Genomic DNA, 25,568 nt, shown 5'->3' with positions numbered 1-25,568 from the left:
TTAATGTGAATGCAAATGCAATAGCGCGGTTTATTAAATCTAGCCCTTAAATTGTTAAAAATCAACCTCAGTTGACACCAAGGGGCCCTTCTATAAATCGTACATTACTACTTTTTTCCCCTCAGTGGGCTTGAAAGCATTAGCCAGGTGTATCCATGGCATACTGTTTGTCTTGCCTGTTTAGATTGTAAGCTCTTTCAAGCAGGGACTGTTTTCTTATTCTTTGTGACTCTGTGCAGTGCTGCATGCAATAGAAATAATTAACAGTAGTAGAAGCTAGCATGTTGCATTTACCACACATTAATGCAAGTGGTACCATGTCAACTCTTAGCGGGTCTAATCAATAACCACACTCAATCTTAAATAAGCATTCATTCAGTAAAGTAACAACCAAGCCAAATTCAATTCAGAGCCAGGCTTCAAGAAATGCTTAATTGATCCTCAGATGCACCACTCCACGTTCAAACTTTATCATAACGTTAAGCTTGAAGTGCAAAATCTTCCCTGGATCAATATATTATCTTTACTTGGTAAGAAGTCAGTGGTCAAGATCGATGGCATTACATTATTAGGTAAGCAATGAGAGGTTATGATAGTTTCTGAAGCGATTTGAGGAGCTCAGGATGTGTGCCCTGATTATTTGGCTGTGTTTCTCGACAGGGACCCAGCCTTGATAAAGCGTTTCATCGCGAAACATGTTGGCACAAGAAGTCCCTACAACGACCATACAATTAAAGCTAAGTCATTTTGACTAAATATTTCTTTAAACATTAGCACTTTAGACAACTTGAATAGTTAACTTATATGCAGTTTATATATAAAATATTTAAAGCTACTATGAATTATAATATATTGATCCAGGGAAGATTTTGCACATCAAGCTTAACATTATGATAAAGTTTGAACGTGGAGTGGTGCATCTGAGGATCAATTAAGCATTTCTTGAAGCCTGGCTCTGAATTGAATTTGGCTTGGTTGCAACTCTTAGCAGGTAACATGAGCTAATTGAAATGTTACCAAACAACTTGCAAAAAATAAAAAAAATACTGGGCTCCCAAAATGTGTCGCCTAAAATTTGCAATGAACACATGGAAAGTCCTGCATTAAGCCATGGTAACTGCAAATTTTGGTGCATTTTAGTAAAAGGGCCTCTAAATGAAAGTCTTCTAGGTGCAATCTTGTTGATATTGGCTCAAGGAAATATCATCTTTTTTCACTCAGGTATAGAATTATGGGAAGATAGGGCTGGAATGAGATCACTAAAAATCATTTAGGTCATCCCTAGCTTTCAGCCTGGGCCTATTATATCAAAGCAATCTTTGAAAATGACAGAGATTGTTCCATCTCATTTTTTGATCATTTGCTAAAGGCCAATCTAAATGTTCACAGCTGCAATATCGCTCCTAATTCTATGTATAGTGTGCCAAAAGTTAGGAGCCGATTTTGGTGCGTAACGTCTTTGCTACAAAGAGAGTTGCTTGTGAAAATGGTGCCGTATCAGCAAGTACATGCATAAGTTCACTTAGGGACCGATTCTATAAACGTCGCTTAAATCATCCAGCGCCTAGAAAAATGGCACCAGCTATGTGCCAATCACACTTAGGCGCTGTTTACAGCATTGCGGCTAGCAGCACCTAAGTAATAACTTAGGCGCCTGAAATGTAGGCCAGGGTTTTAAAGGCCTACATTTCAGGCACCTAAGTTTTTGGAGAATTGCGCTTAGTGGCGCCTAAGTCATGCTCCGCCCACAGAAACACCTACTTAGGCATTAGGCACCGCTAAGCGCACTGCGATAGGCGCCTATCTTTTATAGAATCAGATACCCAATTAAATTTTTTAACCAGCTATGGAGGCTGTTAAGGGTATTTTGCCAATTAATTTAGGCGCTCTCTATAGAATCAGCTCATACCTAAGAACTCTAGCGTGTAACTGCAAGAGAGTCAATCATGTGGAAGGAGCATGGACAAGTCATAAGTATACCCACCATTACTGCTGCTACTACTTATCATTTCTATAGCAATGAAAAGCATACACAGCTTTGTACATTCAACATGCAACAGATGGTCCCTGCTCCGAAGAACTTACAATCTAATTTGGACAGGCAGACAGGACACATAGGGGTTTGCAGAGAATGCCTTCCTGCATGCACTGCGTATGCATGGTGCCACAATTAGTTATGAGCATTTATATCTACTGTAGAGCAGGCATAGGCGTTCACATCCAAATTTAGGAACATCATTGCAGAATTACGCTAGTATTCTACAACCGATTAGGCACACAAATTGCTGTTATAGAATACAAGTGCAGCACGTGGACTTTTGGGGTCTTTTAGTAACCTTTATAGATTTTCCCCTTTGCGTCTTCTTATTTTAATGAACTTCTACTCACATCACTCAGTTGCTTGGAGTTCAGCTGTGCTTGAACAAGTACTGGAGAGTCAGCCACTTGAGTAAACTGAACTTTGTCAGGATGCTGTCTGTAGACAGGCTAGAAAAAAAATGGGAAAATATTACAACCTTAAACATTTTAGAGCAAGTGTAATTTAAAATAAACTGCTCTGTATGGAAAAGATAGGGTTGATATTCAGCTGGTGGTGGTGAGCGTTTTTATAACCTCAGCCAGGGTTACTCCCAGATATTCAATGCCGGACCAGAGAAGAGATTGTAAGCATGCAGTAAAGAAAGAACAAGTGAGTGAATGTAGAGAAAGCGGGAGATTCTGTGAGGAAGGGGGAATTTATGAAGCAAGAAAATCTATGGGCTCATTTTACAAAGACGCGTTAGGGCCTTATCGCACAGAATAGCGCATGCTAGCTGCTACCACCTCCTCTTGAGCAGGTGGTAGTTTTTTGGCTAGCATGCACTAAAGCATATACTAATCCTTCGTAAGAGGAGCCCTATGTAATGCAGGAAGCCCCTGCTACTATACTTCAATCTCCCCAAACAAGTGAGTCTGTGGCCTAAGGTGCTCAGCAACAGAGCAGAAGCTGAGAAAATAAAGCAGAAGCCTTCCCAGGGCACCTTGTCGAGTCAAGTCCATATATTTTGCTCTAATGCAGTGAGATAAGTAACAGTTGTTGCTCTGCATTTGAGTCAAAGTGATTTATGTTTATCACAGTTTTTTGGGGCATGTTAAATTGTTTTTGGACACTCAACATTCAGCATACTAGCTTTTATTTATTTTTTTTATTTATTTATTTAGATTTTTATCCCGTCCTCTCAGTAGCTCAGAACGGTTTACAAATGAACATACACAGTGGGGAGTAACTAGACATATAAGTAGTACAACAGGTTTAGTGATTGGATTTATAGTTTTTGGAGAGAATTAAATACAGGGAGAGTTAGCAGAAAGAGAGAAGGGGGAAATACAGTAGTTTAGTTTAAGGAAAGTTATATGCGTTTAGGTACAGTTTGTTAGTGGACAGAGTAAGAGAGGGTCATACTGGAATTTCGGGAAGGTGATAGGAGAGTGGAGGGTGGGGCCTAAGGGGGGGGAGAAGACAGAGGAGATCTTTAGTTGAAGAGGAGGGTCTTTACCGATTTACGGAATGTTAATAATTATTTTCACAACCACAAAGAAGACCCCAAGCATGTGTGGCTTATTCCACTGATAGCGAGTAAGGCTTATGGGCCATATATTAGCTGAGATATAAAATATGGGTAATGACCAAATACCATTTGGACAAGTGGATTCACTGAGGGATCATCCTTAAAATCAAACAATAATATAATCAAAAGTTGAATAAATGAATAAGTGTTAGGTCTTGATGTCTAAAGCTAGTGATATTTCAGTGAATGTCTTCTGCTATTACTGTCTTTTCAGCTTAGCATAGAAGAGAGTCAAATCTGAAAACTGCATTGCACACATACATCTTTAATCTTGTCTAATTTCTTGACTGCTTCATACTCCTGGGTGATAGTTTGTGGGAAGAAACATCTGGCCTTGTCATCTTCATAATCCGCTTTGTACATTTTCTAGAGGATGGAGGAAAGAAATGGAGTTGGGGGTCAATTTTATCAAACACTGTCAGTTTTCCTGAAATGAATAAAACCTCAGCAGGGCCACTTGCTAATGATTAAGAAAGGCTAATGCCATTAGAACTTGTTATCTGCTGCTGGTCCCATTGAATTCTATGAGCACTTTAGCAGATGGTGGACCTTAGCTGCAAGGGGCCGCTGAAGAGTTCTCAGCCCGACCAAGAAGAGAATGATGTGGAGCCATGAATCTTACAAGTTATTCCACACTTTTCTTGGCACTTTTCATTTCAGTGAGTCAAATACATCTAGTAAATGGGCATAAGTATAGGGAAACCTAGCCATTGTGACATCACCGATGAGGTTGGCTCTTAGACATTGGTGGAATGAGGCACTATGACATTATAATCCAAGGGGCTGCTGAAAAGTTCTCAGCCCAACCAAGAAGAGAATGATGTGGAGCTATTAACCTTTCTTGACACTTTTCATTTCATTTCATATCACTGAAGCGAAAAGTGTCAAGAAAAGTGTTGGATAACTTGTAAGTTTCATGGCTCCCCATCATTCTCTTCTTCGTTGGGCTGAGAGCTTTTCAGCGGCCCCTCACATTAGTAAATAATCCTCTATTTAAACATACTGTGATACCTACATCACTCCTCTGTGATCCCACTTTTAGGCAGTGTAGCATATGTGGGTCTTCAAAGCTGCCTATGTAACGCCCCAAAACGTCCTGCTGATATTTATCCTTGTAGTGAACCTGAAAAGGAGAAAAGATTAAGTGAACTTTCAAAATCTACTTACTACATACAAGCCTCTGCTTCAAAACCCTAACAGGCTCGTCCCCAATCTACCTATCAGATCACTTTGTCCGTCCGGGCCCCACCCGCACACGTAACGCCCACTTGTTTGCCTTCCCGTCCCTAAAGTGTTGCATCTACAAGAGATTCCTCGACAGATCCCTGGCATTCCAGGCATGCAAATGGAACAAATGTCTATCCACTCTCATCTCTAATTCTCCCTCCTACCAAACTTTCAGGAAGTCAATCAAAACTTATCTCTTTGACAAATATCTCTGACTCCCGCCCTCCTTGTAACTCTACTTTTAACTATGCCTTGTACCTCCCACCTTCCTGCACCTCCCACCTACCTGCCTTCTCCCTACCTGCACCTCCCACCTACCTGCACCCGACTTCCTAAACCACGCCGATTGACTTGTTTATAACCTCTCTATCTCCTTCTTGCCTGCTCCCAACTCGCTAAGTTATATTGATTGATTATTTGTAAATTTCGCTGTAGATGTACAGTCTCTTGTCATGTAAACCGCTTTGAACTATTCTGGTACTGCGGTATACACAAATAAAGTTATTATTGTTATTATTATTATTAAAAGGTAAAAATAAAAATCTACTTACATCATTAAAGTTTTTCAAAACAGCATCCAGTTGGTACTTGGGCGTTTCACAGTAATTAATGCTTTTTCCTTTTGTTTTCTCATAGTCCTGTTTATATAGCAGCTTTGAAATAAAAAGGAAAGGATTTTTATGTGCACAGATTTTCTTACTCAATCTAAACCCACCTTTTAAAAGGCCAATTTTCCAGGGCAGCTAAACTTAAGTTTCACAGCAAAACTACTTAGCCACTCAGTAGAACTAATAATCAAAGCCTGCTTTCTCATCAGCTGAGCTGGATCATAAAATTGTTTTCAGACTGACTATATTAACCCCTCATCACAGCTACATTAATACATTTACTAAAGGCAGAGATCTGAGACACAAGTTAACTTGGCTTTAGTCATACTTACATCACTCTGTATTTGAGCTACTTTCACGGAATGGAGTATCTTGGGATCATCGTGAATGCTGAGGGCTCCAACCATCTTCCCTTTGCTCTTCTCGTAGTCCTTCTTATATGCCACCTGCAGGAACAGCAACTATTTTTCAAACACAGCCCCCAAATCTTGTCAAAAAAGTAAAGATTTACACTCGGGAACTTACATCACTTGATATCCTGCTGTTCGCTCTAGCCATCTTAAGTGGAATTGCATCAATTTTTATATCGCAATTCTTAGCTTTTATTCTCTCCCAGTCGTATTTATACATTGTCTAAAACAAATAGGAACAATTTTATGGTCAACTAAAAATCAATTGAGCATTAAAAGATAGTATGAAGGCACCTTAAACATTAGCTACACATATTTGTTTCTGCAAATAAAGTTTAAAATAAAGAGTATTGCATTAATAAGAATACATTTCGTGCTTCTTTCAATCATTAATGAGACCTGCTTATCCATTAGGCATCTAGGGGAGCCCTAGAGAGAACCCTTCCCCCAATGAAAATAAGTCAATATGAAGAGAAAATTACCCTTGGAACACCTTAATGAACATATGCTCGCTGGGTTACATAAAAATGGAAGATGAAACGGTACTATCGTATATCGATGACATCCTCCTCCTCATTCTCATAACCAATAACCATCCTAATATTGCCGAGAAAATCTCAAACAATATAGATAAAATTCAAACCTGGCCAACGAACAACAAGCTGAAACTGAACGCCACTAAGACCAAAGCCATTTGTTTCCGTACCGCACATCAGAATGTCATACCTAACCTCACTCTCATAATGGAAAAATCCACCAAGGTACTAGGCTGCATCTTAGACGACACTCTCACAATGGAACCACAAATATCTAACCTTCGGAAAAAGACCATCTACACCATGCATCAACTGCGACTCACAAGATCATACTTTCACCCACACCACTTTGCTCTGATCATTCAGATGATGGTCCTACCTCAACTGGACTATTGCAACTCCGCCTAGCTTTGCATCAACTCTTCTCTCATCCACGAACTACAACTCATCCAGAACACAGCAAATTAAAGAAATCTGACTCAATCACAACCTTCATCAGGCAACTACATTGGCTCCCAATATCATCCCTGAATAATTTTCAAATCGTTTGTATCCTACACGGAATCTCAGCAGCCCCTCTCATCCAATTATTCTCTAATGTTTGGTCAACATCAAAAAGAATCCAACTAAATCTACCATCCACAAAAAACCTCCATTACAAGCAAATTTTCCACTCTATGCTAACCTATCTGGGTGTAAAACCCGGAATGACCAACCATAAGTTATCAGGACAAAGACAAACTACACTACATTCAGAAAAAACCTGAAGACTCACCTCTTTGTCAATTAACAGTTTAGTTTCTGTATAACTCCCTCTACTTCTGGGTCCCCTCTCTTATTTTCTCCATACCCCCTCCCCTACTACTTTCCCCCTTCCTCCTTGATCTGTCCTTGATGTGTGACGCACAAATGAAAGATTAGATTAGATTAGACCTGCATGCATTACATCACTCGTATGCAAATTTATTTTATGCTAATTCATTGTCAATATCCTGAAAAGTCAACTAGATAGTATTGAATCCTCTGTTTTTGAAAGTTACTACATCTCCAATATAGCTCCTCCTACCTAGATGTTTACTAATGCCCAATTTGAAAGCTGTTTATTTTGGCCATCTTGGAAGCATAAATAACTGAGTAAATGGTCAAGATGAGATTTGAAACTTCTAAGCACAAGTTCACATAACTAGAAGATATTTTAGACAGTCAGGTAGTCTCCTCTAAGGGCCTCTTTTATCAAGCCGCAGTAGCGAGTCCCGCTTGGCAAATGCACCGAAGCCCATTCACTTCCTATGGGCTTTGGAGCATTTATTGTGCCATACTGTGCTATTGTGCTTGATAAAAGAGACCCTAAATCAAGCAAGTAGGTAGACAGACAAACAGCCAGCCATCTAGGCCCATACTTACATCACTGAGGTTATAGGCATTAAGTCTAGACTGGAGAATAAAGGGAACGTCTGATGGAATATGACACTTGGACTTTTCTTGTTCGTGCTTGGCTTTATAATTCATCTGAAATAAAATCAGAAAGCAAGTAGGTATGTGAGAAGGATAGAACCTGTGACTTTATTCGGAAGCTTTAGGGTCAGTAGGCAGGGTTTAACAATTCATCTCTGAACTTTTTTGTAGATGCACTGCAATGTTTCAGATGTAAGGAATGCCAATTATGGTTTTTTCCTTGTGCCATGCTACTCTGAATTGCCTGCTTACTAAAATACATCAGTGGATTAACAACCTTAAAGGGTGAAGCATGCTCTTACAATATCAATAACCTAGAAAAATAGACCATAAATTGAAATAATTTTAATGAAATACAGCAAATGAAAATTCATGTAAAGCTGATCATTAACATTAAAAGAAATTACTTTACAGGAACATACTTTGCACATCTCAACGGCTAATGCCATAAGATAACTACTGTACACATTAAGGGCTCCTTTTACAAAGGTAAGCTAGCGTTTTTAGCGCACGCACCGGATTAGCGCGCACTATAGCGCACACTAGCCGAAAAATTATCGCCTGCTTAAAAGGAGTCGGTAGTGGATAGAGCGCTCTAAAACCACTAGCGCACCTTTGTAAAAGAAACCCTAAGAGATTTCAAGAGCCCACCGGTTCATATGACTGACATCCTACCTCTTTTTCACTTAAATATTTGCATATACTGTATTATCATTTTTCAATATTCTAAAGAATTTTGCGGGGGGGGGAGAGAGGCTTTTGTTTTGACTTGGTGTTTTCAGAATATTACTTCAATCATTTTTAGTCTTGGCTGTTCTAGAAATATTATGAACTGATTGGAGTGAGCAGTAGTAGTATTATTAACTCACCCAAAAGCACTACAGCAGAATAATAATATGGTGCTAAAAGTTAGTAAATAATCTAGCCCTTAAACTGTTAAAATTCAGCCTCAATAGACACCAAGAGGCCCTTCTATTAAAGGGTGTTAAGCCCTTACTGTGAGATTAATGCACATTAACAGGCTACTGTGCAACCTTGTCAAGGTGTTTTGCAGTAGTTTGTTTATTTCTGTACATTAAACCACACATTACTACATTTTTCCATTTTTTCCCCCCTGAGGGGCTTTACATGAACAGAGAGTGGTCTTGGAAGTGTTAGCCAACTAGCATGTTGCATTTACCACACATGTTAACTCTCAGCAAAAAAATAAAAATAGTGGAAATGCCCCCAAAAGGTGCTGCATAAAATTTGCAGCAAACACATGTGAAAATCCTGTGTTAAGCCACAGTAGATCGGAGAAGGTTATCATGCCGCTGTACCGGGCCATGGTGCGCCCTCACCTGGAGTACTGCATCCAGCAGTGCTCGCCGTACATGAAAAAGGACACGGTACTACTCGAAAGGGTCCAGAGAAGAGCGACTAAGATGGTTAAGGGGCTGGAGGAGTTGCAGTACAGTGAAAGATTAGAGAAACTGGGCCTCTTCTCCCTCGAACAGAGGAGATTGAGAGTGGAAATGATCGAAACATTCAAGGTACTGAAGGGGATAGACTTAGTAGACAAGGACAGGTTGTTCACCCTCTCCAAGGTAGGGAGAACGAGAGGGCACTCTCTAAAATTGAAAGGGGATAGATTTCGTACGAACGTAAGTAAATTCTTCTTCACTCAGAGTGGTAGAAAACTGTGTAGGGGTGTTTCCGTATTTGCACCTAAAGGTTAGGCCTCTCTGACATCATCAAGCCTAACCATTGTCTGCAAGAAATCTTTCCAGCATGAACTTTGCAAGAAAAGAAAAAGAAGAACACATCTTTGCTGTTTCTGCCTGATGCATTCTGGGTATGTACCAGAATGGTATTCTACTCAAGGACATCCATCTGTGTCTTCATAATTAGACTGTGTGATTCTTGGGGGAGTTATACTCCTATCCTGTTCTTATCTGTCTAACGGTGCCTGTGTCTACCAGCCTGTATGAGACCTTACACAGAAAGGCTATTCATCTAAGTTCTGTTTCTGGATTGGTCCGAGGAAGTCATATGACGAGATCCAAGTGAAAAGGGTGCTAATTATAATTAGTCTGTGTTGGGATGCGAGGAAGCTCACATCTTACCACAGGTGTCCTGCACGCAACCTTTTCTTCAATAATTAAGACTTGAACTGTTACCTCGGGTGACTCTCTGCCTAAGAGAGAGTGAATCGGACTCTAAACAGTTCTGAATTCCAGCACTACAAGGAACTTGACTGCCAGTGAATTATAGCCTTGCCAGTGGTTGACAAACATGTGTGCCTGTAACAAAGGATTTCTTACATCTCCTAAAGCTAACAAGAAAGTTTTCCATTTCACCTAATTTTCGCCAGAGGCTAATCAGAGGGTGAGCATACGGAACTTATTATCTTATCAGCTGGGGTTAGATAAGTATATCCGATTGTGATATAGGACAAGGTTTGTGAAGCTACCTTGGTGATAACAGTAATCATTTGCTACCAATCAGGGATTATTATTATTATAAGGAATTGTTTAGTGTGTGTAACAATTAGTTTTACTTAGTTATCTAACAAGTGTATTGTGATAATTATTTACTGAGTTTCATTTATGTAATCAGATATTTTGTGAACAATATTTAGATATTGCAGCTGGCTTGTGAATTATATTTTTCTATTTTCATAATAAAAGTATTTCTCATTAGCCTGGGTCTTGTGTCGTGTAAACAGGCAATAAAGCTGAACCTGGATCAGCGTTTATGGTTTTCCCTAGACAAAACTAACAGACACGTAACTTGTTTATGTAACTGATTAGTATACCATAAATCTTGCTACAACTGGAACGCTCTTCCGGAGTCTGTCATAGGGGAAAACACCCTCCAGGGATTCAAGACAAAGTTAGACAAGTTCCTGCTGAACAAGAACGTACGCAGGTAGGGCTAGTCTCATTTAGGGCACTGGTCTTTGACCAAGGGCCTCTGCGTGAGTGGACTGCTGGGCACGATGGACCACTGGTTTGACCCAACAGCGGCAATTCTTATGTTCTTAAATCTGGGTGCATTTTAGTAAATTAAAGTCTTCTGGGTGCAATCTTGTTGATATTGTCTCAAGGAAATATCATCTTTTTCACTCAGGTATATAATTATGGGAAGATAGGGCTGGAATGAGATCACCAAAAATCATCTAGGTCATCCCCAGCTTTTAGCCTGGGTCCACTATAGCAAAGCAATCCTTGAAAATGACAGAGATTGTTCCAACTCATGTTTTGATCATTTGCTAAAGGCCAATCTAAATTTCTGCAGCTGCAATGTGAGCCTTTGTCCATCTTTCTTGACTAGAGATGGACAACTAATGAATATATAATTCCTAATTTGAAGACTAATATCAAAGTCATGTTTCTTTTTTTTTTTTGTCCATTAGACTTGGTAAACCCAGTTCCTTCTACTTTTTTGTGTGTGTGTGGGGGGGGGGCTTGATTACTTGAATATGATCTAGATAGTCCTCCTAATTCTATATAGTGTATCAAAAATTAGGAGCCAATTTTGGTGCATAATCTCTGTGCTACAACTGAAGTTATTTCTGAAAATGGTGATGTAACAGTAGGTATGTACATAAATGCACTTAAGCACTATTCTGTAACTTGACACCTAGGACTGTAGCATAACAATATAAGAATAGCTTTACTTGGTCAGCCCAATGGTCCATGTAGCCCAGTAGCTCATCCTCACGGTGGCCAAACCAGGTCACTAGTACCTGACAAAACATGTAACTGCAAGAGGCGAAAATCATGTGGAAGGGCATACATGGACCATAGGTGTTCTGACCATTCCGGCATGGTCCTTACAGAATACTATCAGCTGTGTGCACATGGTACCACATTTAGTTGTAAACATTTACAAGTACTGTACATCAGGCATAAGCGTTCACATCTAAATTTGGGAACATCATTGCCGATTTACGCTAGTATTCTATAACAGAGTTGGCACACAAATTGCTGTTATAGAAATCAAGTGCAGCACTCAGACTTTTGGGGCCTTTTAGTAACCTTTATAGATTTGCCCTGAACATCCCAAATTCTATATTTGGTGTCCTAAGTTGTGTGTGCAAATCGGTGCACACAATTAATTTGCGTGCACAACTTAGTTGTATAACAAGCCATCAGCGCCGATAAATTAGCAATTAACACCTAATAATTGACAGAGACTAATTGGCAATAATTAGAAGTTACATGTACAACTTGGTAGGCACATTCTAGTCAGCGGTGTGTGTCACTTCTAGTGCGCAAATCCCCAAAGGTTCCATAGTAACTCTCAGGAGGTACCAAATGTCCAGGGGAGGAGCATGAGCACTCCTAAAAGTTAGGTGCACTGTTACAGAATTCACCTGATCCACACACAACTTAAGCACAGGCAGTTAGGCCTGGTTTTCCTTGACCTAAATGTTAAGCCACATATGGCTCCTAAGCGTAATTCTATATATAACGGGAGCCTTTTATAGAATCATGGAAAGGGTGGTAGATGCGTGGAACAGTCTCCCGGAAGAGATGGTGGAAACAGAGACTGGGTCTGAATTCAAGAGGGCCTGGGACAGGCATGTGGGATCTCTCAGAGAGAGAAAGAGATAATGGTTACTGCGGATGGACAGACTAGATGGGCCATTTGGCCTTTATCTGCCATCATGTTTCTATGGTAAGTGCCATGCTGAATGGTACAGACTTTTTTGGCACCATATATAGAATTTGGCCTGATGTGTCTTTATATTTTATAGAACTTATACTTACGTCACTCAGTTGCTTGGAGTTCAACTGTGCTTGAAGAAGTACTGGAGAATCAGCTACTTGAGTAAATTGAACTTTGTTGGGATGCTGTCTGTAGACATGCTAGAAAGAAATGGGAAAAGATGTGCTGAATACGACAATCATCATTAGATAGACAATAGTAATAGGTGCAATAGATAAAGGAATTTCTTTCTCTAAAGTGTTTACAATCATAGGGTTCCTTTTACAAAGCCGCAAACCTGAAGTCATAATGCCACTTTACAGAACCATGGTGAGACCTCATCTGGAATACTGTGTGCAATTCTGGAGGCCACATTATCGTAAAGATGTGCTTTGAGCTGAGTCGGTCCAGCGGATGGCCACTAGGATGGTCTCCGGACTCAAGGGTCTCTCATACGAAGAAAGACTGGACAAACTGCAGCTCTATACTCTAGAGGAGCGCAGGGAAAGGGGTGACATGATTGAGACATTTAAGTACGTCACAGGTCGTGTCGAGGTGGAAAACGACATCTTCTTTCCCAAGGGACCCTCGGTCACAAGGGGGCACCCGCTCAAACTCAGAGGAGGGAAATTTAGTGGTGACACCAGGAAGTATTTCTTCACGGAAAGGGTGGTGGATCGCTGGAACAAACTTCCGGTGCAGGTGATCAAGGCCACCAGCGTGCTCGACTTTAAGAATAAATGGGACATCCACGTGGGATCCCTATGAGGGTCGAGTTAAGGAACTAGATCATTAGCACTCAGACTTAATGAGGTGGGTCAGTGGAGTGGGCAGACTTGATGGGCTGTAGCCCTTTTCTGCCGTCATCTTTCTATGTTTCTATGTTTCTACCATGGGCCAGCGAGGTACATGCTCTGAGGCTCATAGGAATTCTATGAGCATCAAAGCATTTACCTCGCCGGCGCATGGTAGAAGCTTCCACCACAGCTTTGTAAAAGCCAGCGTTAATAGACTTTTTCATGCATATTATCTGATAATGTGCCGCATGATATACCTAACACAGACAGGGAAGGGGTGGGGAATATTTCTTGCAGTTAACATGGGATTTGCTAATCAATGTTAATATACAACATTGCAGAGAATGCAAAACAATTAACTATGCTTCCAAAGATGTAGGCAACTGTATTCCATGTTAGCATCTGTGCCCTTAACGTGCAATAGAGATCACTGCCTCATGATAGTAGCATGGCTGCTGTCCCCTAAATGCTGGGAATAGCCCAACAGTTGCTATAGGGATTTTGCATATAACTCTGGATGTTAATGCACACTGAGTGCAAAATCTTAACAAGGTTTAGAAATAGGCCCCTAAGATATACAAGAAATAGGAAGCTGAGGCAGTAAAAAAAAAAAGAATGGGTGTTCCGAGGAAATGGTTTATTTTAAAGATATAGCCTCTCTAAAGTGGATTCGTGGATGTACACGGAAGGCACCCAGGATATGGAAAAGAAAAGTAATTCCCACAAGAGAAATGACTTAGAGGCTGATACACTAAAATGCAATTGCAAATGTAACAATACACGACACCCCCCCTTCCCCTTCCCCAAAGAATGGAAATAAATAAATTGGCTCTTTAATCTAGGCAGTTTCTCTGTAGGCCGCTGGTCTCAGCAGCCGTATACAAAGCAGCTGAGAATGGCACACCGGCATCCTATACAGAATCACATCTGCCCTAAGGAACAGACGCCTAACCCCACCTAACCACCCCAATTCTCTAACCGGTGTCCATGTCACAGGCGCTGGTTAGAGAATTGTCCAGGGATCCCTTGACATCAGTTGATCACAGCAAGGGAATCCCTCTGCCATGATCAGCTGAGTGGCCATGGCAGGAACCCCCCTTCCCCCTGTGAAGTCCTCCGCCAGGAGGGATGCCCACTCCCTCCTGCCGCCACCCCGACCCCTCCCCCATAATCCCTGATAACCCATGAACAAGAAACCCCCTTGACACCTCCCTCAAGGCCACAGGACCCCCACCTGCACCACTAACTCTACCCCCACCACCTATTCCCCCAGCCCCCCATATACCTTATATTTGAAAGTCTGGCCGGAGGGATGCTCACACTCTCTGGTCGGCAGGACCACCACTCCAAAATGGCAGGTCTTCCCCTTCCTGATGCATTCAGGGATGCACTGGGGAGGGGACTAAGGCTCCTATTGGCTCAGATGTCTAAAGCTCCTCCCATAGGAGGGGCCTTAGGCCTCCTTCCCAGTGCATCCTGGGATGTAGTGAAAGTGGCCTAAGACTCCAATTGTCCAGATACCTAAGGCCCCTCCCATCTGGCCAATCAGAATAGGTCACTCCCAGTGCATCCCAGTATTTGCCCGGTATCAGGAGTTCTGGGGGGTTTGGGGGGGTGACAGGAGGGAGTGGGCATCCCTCCTGCTGGAGGACTTCATAGGGGTGGGGATCCCTGATGCAGCCACTCAGCTGATCACGGCAGGGATATTTTCTTGCCACGATCAGCTCAATGGCCGTGTCTATTTGAAATGTAGGGCAGCATTTTGCTGGCCTACATTTCAGGCATCTATTGCAGTCCTAGGGGGATGCCTAAGGCCACTTAAGCTCACCCAAGGCCACTTCTGGGCAAAACCATGCCCACGCCCAGCCTTGGGCAAGCTTAAGTGCCCCGATTCATCTACCTTAACAGTGACAGATGCCTACAGTGCAGGCGCCTGCCTTGGGTTTTTTTTTAGAAATGCATCCTGATTGGCTGGTTAGACAGTGGTAGGGCGCCTTCCACCCCTATAATTGGGACGCTGTTTATAGAATCTGCCCCTTAGTGCCAATTTTATAATGGCATCTTGGCACCAAGAATCCATTAAGGAATATTAGTGCAAGGTTGGCATCGGTGTATCCCTCTGTAGGCATGCCTTCTTACACTGTCAATGGCTGGTATACCTTCTTGTACCATATCAATGGCAGGTGTAAGGTGAACAGTAAGAGTATACTTACTGTTCACCTCCATTCTAAGGAGTTGCCACACCTAGGTTCAACAAGAGACACATATAGTTTATAGCTTTCTGTAAGCTACATATCTAACTGGAAGACATGCCCAAACTCTACCCATGTGTACACTTCCCTTGCAGTTAAGTAGTATGACACTTTGACACTACCTTATGGAATAGCACCTAGTGCATATAGGCACCTAACTGTACCTGCTACAGCTATTAATTTCCTGCCTTCTGTTTCTGATTGGTCCAACTTAACAGAATAAGCCAATCAACAGCCGGAGGTTGTCAAGAGAGGATAACAGAGACACTGTAAGAATGTTTTGTGTGGAGATGTCAGTAAGAGGAAGGAATGAGTGAGGTGGGGGCACAGAGATGAGAAAGTGGGATAATATGTGAGTCTGAGACATCCTTAGGGGGAGGGGTTTCAGAAAAAGGAAAAAAAAAAACCTATGCAACCTAGTACGCCCTTATTTCTCTGCTTTAGCCTCCCCACACAAGTGAATTAATGGCCTGTGTCGCTTAGAACAGAAATCTGTTTGCAACTCTAAATTAGACTACTAGATTTCATACAATCTCTCTATTACGTCTGAATTCCAGACCTGAAAACTGCATAGTAATATACACAATTGGTTGTCTGAATATAGAAATTATTGTTGGACACATACATCTTTGATGTTGTCTAATTTCTTGGCTGTTTCGTACTCCTGAGTGATCGTTTGTGGGAAGTAGCATCTGGCCTTGTCTTCTTCATAATCTGCTTTGTACATTTTCTGGAGGATGGAATGGGGAAAACAGAGTTAGTGTTCATTTTGATAAGGATTATCAGTTTTCCCGAAATGGACAAAACCTGAAATGTACAGAGTGAAAAACCTACATCGCTCCTCTGCGATCCCACTTTTAGGCAGTGCAGCATATGGGGGTCTTCAAAGCTGCCTATGTAACGCCCCAAAACGTTCTGATGATATTTATCCTTGTAATGAGTCTGCAAAGAAGAAAAGCTTCCGTGAACTCTCGATATCTACTTACTACACACACATAAAACGTAAAAATGAAAATCTACTTACATCATTAAAGTTTTTCAAAACATTATCCAGTTGGTACTTGGGGGTTTCACAGTAGTTAATACTTTTCCCTTTTGTTTTCTCATAGTTCTGTTTGTACAACAGCTTTAAAAGAAAAAAGAAAAGCATTTTTATATGCACAATCTAAGCCTCTTATTAAGTAATGCCATGCTTATCATACACCCCTATGTATTGTCCTATCATGTCATGATCTAAAATATACTGTCATGCTCTACATTACGATACCCTGTTCTACTTTATTATATAAATCTTGTTATACCTTATTATGTTTTATTATGTATATAAACTTGTAACCCATTCTGAGCTCTTCTGGGAGGATGAGATATAAATCCAAATAAATAAATAAAGTGCCAATTTTCTGGAGACATTAAACTTAGATTCGCAACAACCTATTTTGCCAATATTTTATATATCGCCTTTGTTTTCCTCGTTCTCTCCCTTTGCTATTCCTTTATTTTTGAGTTGTAGTTCCTTTCTGTTTTAATGCTTTTATTGTTATTGTGAACCGCCCAGTTATTGCCTAAGGAAGGACAGTACATTAAATAAAATCAAACCATATATGAGGTGTATGGAAATAATTTGTATTAGAAAAAACAAAATACTGCAAACCATAATAAATTATAAACAAAAACTGGAGTATAATATGTGGTGGAATATGCTGTTTGTGCAGTAAATATGAAAAAGTATATGCAATTAAATGTGGTAATTTGGAGAAATTTAGAAAAGTATGGGATTGCTTACTTAACTTTAAGGATTAAGGTATATTATATTTAGTTTGGCTTATAATAATAATAGCTTTATTTATATCCCGTCATACCTTTTCAGTTCAAGATGGTGTACAACAAGAGGAGCTGTAAGGACAGCGAAGTGACATCACATCAGTTAGAATTGGGAGGGGGTAGAAGACAGTTGAGAGAAGGGGCGGTATAGGGTAGGAGAAAAGAGCGTGTAAGACGAGGAAGGTGATGAGCAGAGTTGAAGGATCAGATAAATTTGTCGAACAAGTAGGTTTTTAGTGATTTTCTGAATGAGTGGTATGTTGGTGCGTTCAGGATTAGGTCACTTAAGGTGGTGTTCCAGATCTCTGCTTTGAAGGATAGTGTCCTGTTGAGGAATCTTTTGAATTTGCATCCTTTGAGAGAGGGAAATGTGAACAGTAATGTTCTGCGAGAGGGGCAGGGTTTGTCCTGAAGGGTGAGGTATTACAGGAGGAAGGTGGGTGCGGTACTGAGGAGGGTCTTGAAGCAGAGGCAACCAAATTTGAAGATTATTCTGGCCTTGATAGTTAGCCAGTGAAGTTTCTTGTAGAATGGGGTGATGTGGTCGGATTTCTTCAAGCCAAAGATTAGTCGAACAGCTGTGTTCTGGATGAGTCTCAGTTTTTTGATGGGTTTATGTGAGATCCTAGGTAGATTATGTTGCAGTAGTCCAGTGAGCTCAGGACCAGTGACTCGACCAACAATCTGTTATGAAATCGAAGTACGGTTTTAACGTGCGTAGTTTCCTTAATAAGTGGAAGCATTTTTTAATTAGGATGCTGGTATGGGCTTCGAGTGTCAGTTACTGATCTAGGGTGACTCCTAGGATTTTGATAGTAGGGTTAATTGGAAAGTTCCTTCCATATAGGTTGATAGTTGATTCTGTTGGTTTGTTTGTTGGAGAGGCCATAAATATCTTTTCCGGATTTAGCTTTAGTTTGGAGTTTGTTGACCATTGTTCTACTTGGTTGATGATTGATGAGATGAAGTGTCTGGTTTCAGTTGACAGTGTAGAGATGGGGGACGATGATTGTGATATCATCTGCATAGATGTATGATTGGAGGTTCAGTTCGGATAGTTCCTGGCCTAGGGATGGCCTTTTCTTTTTCTTCATATTGTGTTTGTATTTCTTGTTTGTTTGTGATGTATTATTTCTTTAAATTTTCAATAAAATATTTATGGGAAATAAAATTAAACCATAAAGCCAATCATCATGCTCTGGAGCATTAGAAATTACAGAGGTTGTAGGAGATATAGAGTGGGATTACAGCACCTTGTTACTGGGAGAGGGGACATCTCTTATTAGTTAAACGGGTGATTCTGCAGTTTTGGACAGTTGACCAGGTACCACCCTTCATGGTTGGTTGGCATTAATGAAATATATGGCAGGGAGTTGAGCTTCACGCATATAAGATCTGGAGAATGATGTAATGGATACAGAATAGGCAGCTCTTCCGTGCATTTCAGAATCACAGTATAGGAAATGACCCATGTGTGAACCAGCTGTAGGTTTGGGAGTGAAGTGTGGAGATATGGGCAGTTGAGGGGAGAAGGGGTATAAGAAGGTGAGGGGGGAAGGGGAAAAATCCTACATGTTGCCAGGACTCAATGGCTCCCTGGATAAGAGCCAACTGGGGAACTGAAAATGGCTGGAGGAAAGGGAAATGATGATTTCAATTTCGTGCAGTTGATTCTATTGAGGAAAGTTTCTCAGAAGGTTTATGGGGCTTAACGCTTGTATAGGTGTAACCCGCTGAAATAAAAGAATGACCACACGGCCTCCTTTTATTAAACTGCGCTAGCAGTTTTTAGCGCCGGGAGCCGCACTGGATGCCTCACGCTGCTCCCGACGTTCATAGGAACTCTATGACCGTCGGAAGCCGCACACTAAAAACTGCTAGCGCAGTTTAATAAAAGGGGGGTACATATTAAACCTACATCTTCCAGTTTCACAGCTACAGTAAAGCTTTTACTAAAGGCAGAGATCTGAGACACAAGTTAACTTGGCTTTAGTCATACTTACATCACTCTGTATTTGAGCTACTTTCACAGAATGGAGCATCTTTGGATCATCGTGAATGCTGAGGGCTCCAACCATCTTCCCTTTGCTCTTCTCGTAGTCCTTCTTATATGCCACCTGCAGGAACAGCAAATATTTTACAAGCACATCCCCAAATCTTATCTAAAAAATAAAGATTCACACTAGGAAACTTACATCACTTGATATCCTGCTGTTCGCTCTAGCCATCTTAAGTGGAATTGCATCAATTTTTATATCGCAGTTCTTAGATTTTAATCTCTCCCAGTCGTATTTGTACATTGTCTACAACAAAAGGAACAATTTTATGGTAAATTAAAAATCAATTAAACATTATACAGGCATCTGGAGATTGTAGGGGTCTATTTTCCATTAGATTACTAGTTTAACCTGATATAGATACACCTTATTCACCATCAAGAGCCCTCCGATCAAATAATCAAAATTTACTCTCTATACCACCTATACGGGAATTGTTTTACGATACTACCCACAAATCCATCTTTTCAGTTACTGCCCCTTCTTTGTGGAATGCCCTTCCACTAGACATTCGATTAGAGACCTCACTCGGGAAATTTAAAACTAAACGTAAAACTTTGCTTTTTAAAGATGTTTTCCTTCTTTAGTATTAGCTTCCGCCTTTTAAATTCCCAGATTCATACAAAGCTTTGAAACATCTAATTCTTCTTTTTAAGTAGTTCCCATCCTAATGTTTTTACCATTCCCTATTTACCATCCTTTTTTATTGATTTTATTTTGATGTATTTTAAATTACCTCTCCTTCCCCTACTTTCCTTCAGTTTCATGTACGTTACTTAGAATTTGTATAGTATTTTTAATATTTGATAAATTATTGTTTTTTTGTTGTTTTTTTTTAATTTACCTATTTTAATTGTATTTTATAATCTTTTAGAATGTACACTGTCTAGACGTGTTTTGATAGACGGTATATCAAAAATAAAATAAACAAACTTGAACTTGAAACCTATTAATAACATTTAGGGACTTGCATTTAATGCCACTTGTAATTGTGGGAAGCTGATGGAGTCAGAGGCTGGGAGGAATAGAGGAAAGGCCTAGGGATGGTTTGTTTGTTTTTTCTTGAGGTGATATGATTTTGGTTTATACAAGCAAAACAAAAAAAGAAAACATAAAGAAAAGGAGAATCACTAAAATCAATCAACACGTTGAGATCCAATAATTTTGCTGTCACTGCACCTTTTCTTTGGAATTCGCTGCCTAATCATTTACGCATCAAATCCATATTAAATCAATTTAAATCAAAATTAAAAACATTCTTGTTCCAGGATGCTTTTGGACAATAACTATCCTTTTAAGGACCAAAACAAGCTTTATAGCTTTTTACCCTTACCTATTGTTTTTCCCCTTTTACTGTGCTCTTTTCCTCAAAGATTGTAGTTCTTGCCCTTCTTCCCCCAACTGTGTGAAGTTAGTCCATATGTTTTATTATGTGTTTTATTAATCTATCTTGGTTTTGTTTAGTACTTCTAATTTTAATTTGTTTTTATGTAATTTTTTACATTGTTCACCACCTAGAAATTTGATTAAGCGGTATAAAAGTTTTTTAAGAAACTTGAAACTTGAAGATTGAATACCCTTAGCAATGAAAATAAATCAAAATGAGGGGAACATAACTCTAGCCTATTGTTTTCTCTGGCCAGTCCAATTTTCAGGATATGCCTAATGTATGACAAAGATTTTCATGCACTGTATTCCTTGTGTGTAAATTTCTCTCATTGTGATATCCTGAAAAGCCAACTGGCTAGGGAGGTGTTCGCAAACAATCTAAAGCTACCACCACTCCCAGTCAGCTCTTCTCACCTCGACACTTTACAGAGAATCAGTTACTACTGGCTAGTTACAATGATGAACAAAATAAACAAATACAAGCTGAATATCCAAAATCTAAGTTAAACCACCAAAAAGATACTCACAAAAGTTGCTATAAACTTTCATACAGAAATAGGTTTCCTGTTTCTGTATGAAAGTTTATAGCAATAAGTTTTTAAAAAATGAACAGAGAAATTTATGGAGAGTTTTTATGGACCAAGGATGTTTTTTCTTATGACAGTTGCATAGCAGTCATAGAGTTTTTTTAGGCGATAAGAATCCCCGGAAAGAACTGAGGTCTTTTCTCCGTAAGTGATAGGAAGCCCTATCTAATTAGTTGGTTTGGTCAACTTTTGTGAATATCTTTTTGGTGGTTTAATTTAGTTACAATGGTGTACACTATATTCATGTTGAGAGCATGTATATTTAAGCTGAGGACTAAAATGAAATTTGAAACTGCTAACCTCAACTTCACATTATAAGCAGATGCGGTAGATAACCAGGCAGTCTCCTCTAAAACAAGTGAGCAGACAGACAGACAGACCCAAACTTACATCACTGAGGTTATAGGCATTAAGTCTAGACTGGAGAATGAAAGGAGCATCTGATGGAATATGGCACTTGGATTTTTCTTGTTCATGCTTGGCTTTATAATTCATCTGAAATAAAATCAGAAGGCAAGTAGGTATGTATGAAGAATAAAATCTGTGACTTTATTTGAAAGTTTTAAGTTCAGTAGGCAGGATTCAGCAAAGTATATCTTCTTTTTTTTTTCAACTGTATAGACTTCTACTGTTAAAAGGTGAAAAGCATATTTTCAGTTTTGCTATGCTGCTCTGAAGTGCCTCAAATAATTATTTGGATACCATAGGGCCTATTTACCAATATGCATCAACAAATTAACACACCTAAAGAGCCAGCATTTGTCCTTGAATTTCATTAGTACAAGAAAAAAATTAGTGAGCTGCAGATCATTATGCACTTTCATAACTTACCAACTAGTGCCAAAGATTAACCATACCTCAAGAAACGTTCAGAGTACAAGACAATGCATCTTCTGATTTCCTGCACTAGTTTTCTCTGTCCTTCCTCCCCAGATCGTACAGAAATGCTCCTTTTGGAACAACTGATCGGTGTCCAATGAATAAAGGTCAGTTTTATATACCTTCTCCTCATTTTTACCTCCCTATGAGATAAGCCCTATTGCTAACCCTCCCCTCCCCCAAATACAGAAGCATCTACACTCCACAGCCTTCACCTCTTCATCTCCTTGAGTGCCTAGATGGACTCTACAGAACCTGTCTACCCTTTTGGAGGTTGACGATGCAAATGCTGGGGCTGAAGGGACCATTTCTGCAACCTTGTAGGAGTAGGACCCCTGCCACTATAACTAGAGTATTACAAAGGTTGCCCATGCTATGCTGGAGAAAGCTACTACTTTAGATGACAGAAATATAGAACCAAGGTACCAAGAAAGCAAAGATTACTGTCAGGCATGGAAATAGGATGCCTAAATCTTGGGAATGACCATGACCCACCCATGCCCCTCCCTTGGCCGGGCCCCCTTTGGAGTTGTGTGTTAGGTGAATAGAGCAGATACGCGTATAACCAGTAATTAGTGCCAATTAGCACTTGTTAAAGGCAATTATTGATTTTTATCACTAATTTGGCCAATTACTTTACACTCATATCTGCAATCCATGCCCAAAATTGAGTGGCTAAATTTGAGCAACTTATATAAATTTGGGGGATATTGTATAGTTTCCTGGTTGACCTCAGAAGCCTTTTATATAAATTGACATCATTGTAGCCACCCTCCAATCCTCAGATATTCTGGTCATTTTGAATAAAACATTACGGGTGGGCAGCTGTAAAATTCCTATTTCTCATTTTATTTGGGGTTTCTTAGCAACGTTGTCTTTATGGGAGTAATGTCTGTAAGATTGTACCCTCTACAAATAGCGTACTAATTGAAATGAGAACATAAGAATAGCCTTACTGGGTCAGACCAATGGTCCAACTAGCCCAGTATCCCGTCTTCACAGAGGCCAATCCAAGTCACAAGTACCTGGAAAAACCCAAATAGTAGCAGCATTCCATGCTACCAACCCACGTCTGTCTCAAATGAAGACTATGGAATTTTCTTCCAGGAACATGTCCAAACCTTTTTTAAAACCAGCTACATTAACTGCCCTTACCACAACCTCTGGCAACACGTTCCAGAGCTTAACTATTCTCTGAGTGAAAAAATATTTCCTCCTTTTGGATTTAAAAGTATTACTCTGTAATTTTATCGAGTGTCCCCTAGTCTTTGTAAATCTTGATGCAGTAAAAAATTGAACCACTTGTACCTGTTCTACACCACTCAGGATTTTATAGACTTCAATCATATCTCCCCTCAGCTTCCTCTTTTCCAAGCTGAAGAGCCCTAACCTGTCTAGTCTTTCCTCAGACAAGAGGAGTGCCATCCCCTTTATCATCTTGATCACTCTTTTAACTTTTCTATTGCCGCTATATCTTTTTTGAGATAGGGAGACCAGAACCGAACGCAGTACTCAAGGTGAGGTTGCACCACTGAGCGATACAGAGGCATTATAACATTCTTAGTCTTGTTAATCATCCTTTTTCTAATAATTCTAGCATCCTGTTTGCTTTCTTGGCTGCCGCCGCACATTGGGTTGAAGGCTTCAACATATTGGCTGCACATATGACTCATGCATGCTTTCACCACTATTGAGAAAGAGTGCACTCTTGGCAAATAATGTGCACTATTATCATCAAATATAAAACACACCAAATATCATGTTTTCTCTCCTTATTTATGTTTGCATCAACATGAGGCATTTCATTGACATTTCTCATGTGTCTGAAAATGGAATCCCATCCCTACAGATTGGAAAAGGACAGTGATTAATCCATCTTGTATTTGTTCTAAGTTTAAATGCTATTCAATCCCACGAGGTTAACCAGAAATTGTAATTTATTTGCCTATCCAAAGATTACTGGTTGTAGATACAGGTCTTTTTTGGATAGGACTTTTATATTTCAAGCAAGTAAACAGCAGTTCTGGTTAGATAATTACATCAGTGGAGCCAAGCTGACCTACGGCGCATTTCAGAAAGAAATTAAGACTGTACTATTTGATAGATTCATTTCCTAAATAGAAGTTACACTAACTGTAATAATTCTACTCTGATTATGCTTAAGAAATATACAATTCTCCCTCCGTATTTGCTATGATAGGAGATTAACAGAACTGCAAATACAGGAAAACTGCAAATAACTTTTTCATATATTATTCGCTGTTTTTTTTTATTAAAAACCAATGTGAATATGGTGAAACCGCAAATAACATGGTGGGAGACCTGGCCTGTTCCTGAAGGAGAGCAAAACATGGTGAAGGAAGTGCTGGGAATCAGCTATTTTTGCTTGGAATCAGCAATTTCTGTATGCAAGCTGATGTAATTGGGGGGGGGGAGGAGCCAGCAAGCTAAAAACCGTGAATAATCGAAACCACAATTGCTGAAACCGCGAATACGGAGGGAGAAGTGTATTGTACTTTTGCTATTTGTATTTTGTACTTCACTGATTGTCCAGCTCTCTTCAATGTAAACCGCCGAGAAATCGTCTGATTGTGGCGGTATAGAAGAATAAAGTTATGTTACGTTATGTTATCTCACTTTTCTATAATTTCTTAATGTTGAGTGTGATGTACGTTTATTGTTTCTTGTCCTATCTCTATTGAAGAGGGACAACTGATCACTATCCTCTCATCAATACTAAAATCAAGTCATCCATCAATCTTTTCTCTATTGGACTACGTTAACCCAGCTCCTCCTACCTTTTCCCTTTGATTTGATTAACCTCTTTCTAGATAATTTGTCTGCTTATTTTATTGAACATATACTTACGTCACTCAGTTGCTTGGAGTTCACCTGTGCTTGAACAAGTACTGGAGAGTCAGCCACTTGAGTAAACTGAACTTTATCAGGACGCTGTCTGTAGACAGGCTAGAAAAAAAATGGAAAAAATGTTACAAAGTTATGGCTTCTTTGAAATAAACAACAACAACAAAAATTTTGTTTTTAGCAACTTTTTGTCCTTAGAGAAAAAGTAATTAAAAATAAAATACTGTATGCTGTATGGAAAAGGTGGTTACAAATTCATGGGCCAATATTTAAACCATACCACAATCTGTAGAAACAGCGAAACTAAATATTCATATGGTATACAGCGGTGATTACCACTACAATATGGATAGCGGGTGATATTCAGCCAGCATTCATATAG

General features: G+C 39.8%; 1 protein-coding gene across 23 annotated transcripts in view; it reads right to left on the bottom strand.

The window, feature by feature from the left end:
* The window catches only part of NEB (nebulin), a 419,697-nt gene that overhangs the window by 342,446 nt on the left and 51,683 nt on the right, over window positions 1-25,568 (bottom strand). For all 23 annotated transcript variants that reach the window (XM_033944892.1, XM_033944897.1, XM_033944903.1 and 20 more), the window contains 15 exons: window positions 25,190-25,288; window positions 21,833-21,937; window positions 19,605-19,712; window positions 19,413-19,526; window positions 16,613-16,714; window positions 16,423-16,530; window positions 16,214-16,318; window positions 12,602-12,700; window positions 7,794-7,898; window positions 5,969-6,076; window positions 5,776-5,889; window positions 5,387-5,488; window positions 4,624-4,731; window positions 3,870-3,974; window positions 2,389-2,487 (listed from right to left, as the gene is read on the bottom strand). In XM_033944892.1, coding sequence (XP_033800783.1) covers window positions 2,389-2,487; window positions 3,870-3,974; window positions 4,624-4,731; window positions 5,387-5,488; window positions 5,776-5,889; window positions 5,969-6,076; window positions 7,794-7,898; window positions 12,602-12,700; window positions 16,214-16,318; window positions 16,423-16,530; window positions 16,613-16,714; window positions 19,413-19,526; window positions 19,605-19,712; window positions 21,833-21,937; window positions 25,190-25,288 — 1,581 coding nt within the window. The remainder of the gene's footprint in view (window positions 1-2,388; window positions 2,488-3,869; window positions 3,975-4,623; window positions 4,732-5,386; window positions 5,489-5,775; window positions 5,890-5,968; window positions 6,077-7,793; window positions 7,899-12,601; window positions 12,701-16,213; window positions 16,319-16,422; window positions 16,531-16,612; window positions 16,715-19,412; window positions 19,527-19,604; window positions 19,713-21,832; window positions 21,938-25,189; window positions 25,289-25,568) is intronic.

Source organism: Geotrypetes seraphini, chromosome 5 (genome assembly GCF_902459505.1).
Source record: "Geotrypetes seraphini chromosome 5, aGeoSer1.1, whole genome shotgun sequence".
NCBI lineage: Eukaryota > Metazoa > Chordata > Amphibia > Gymnophiona > Dermophiidae > Geotrypetes > Geotrypetes seraphini.
This window is presented reverse-complemented; position numbering and strand designations above follow the sequence as displayed.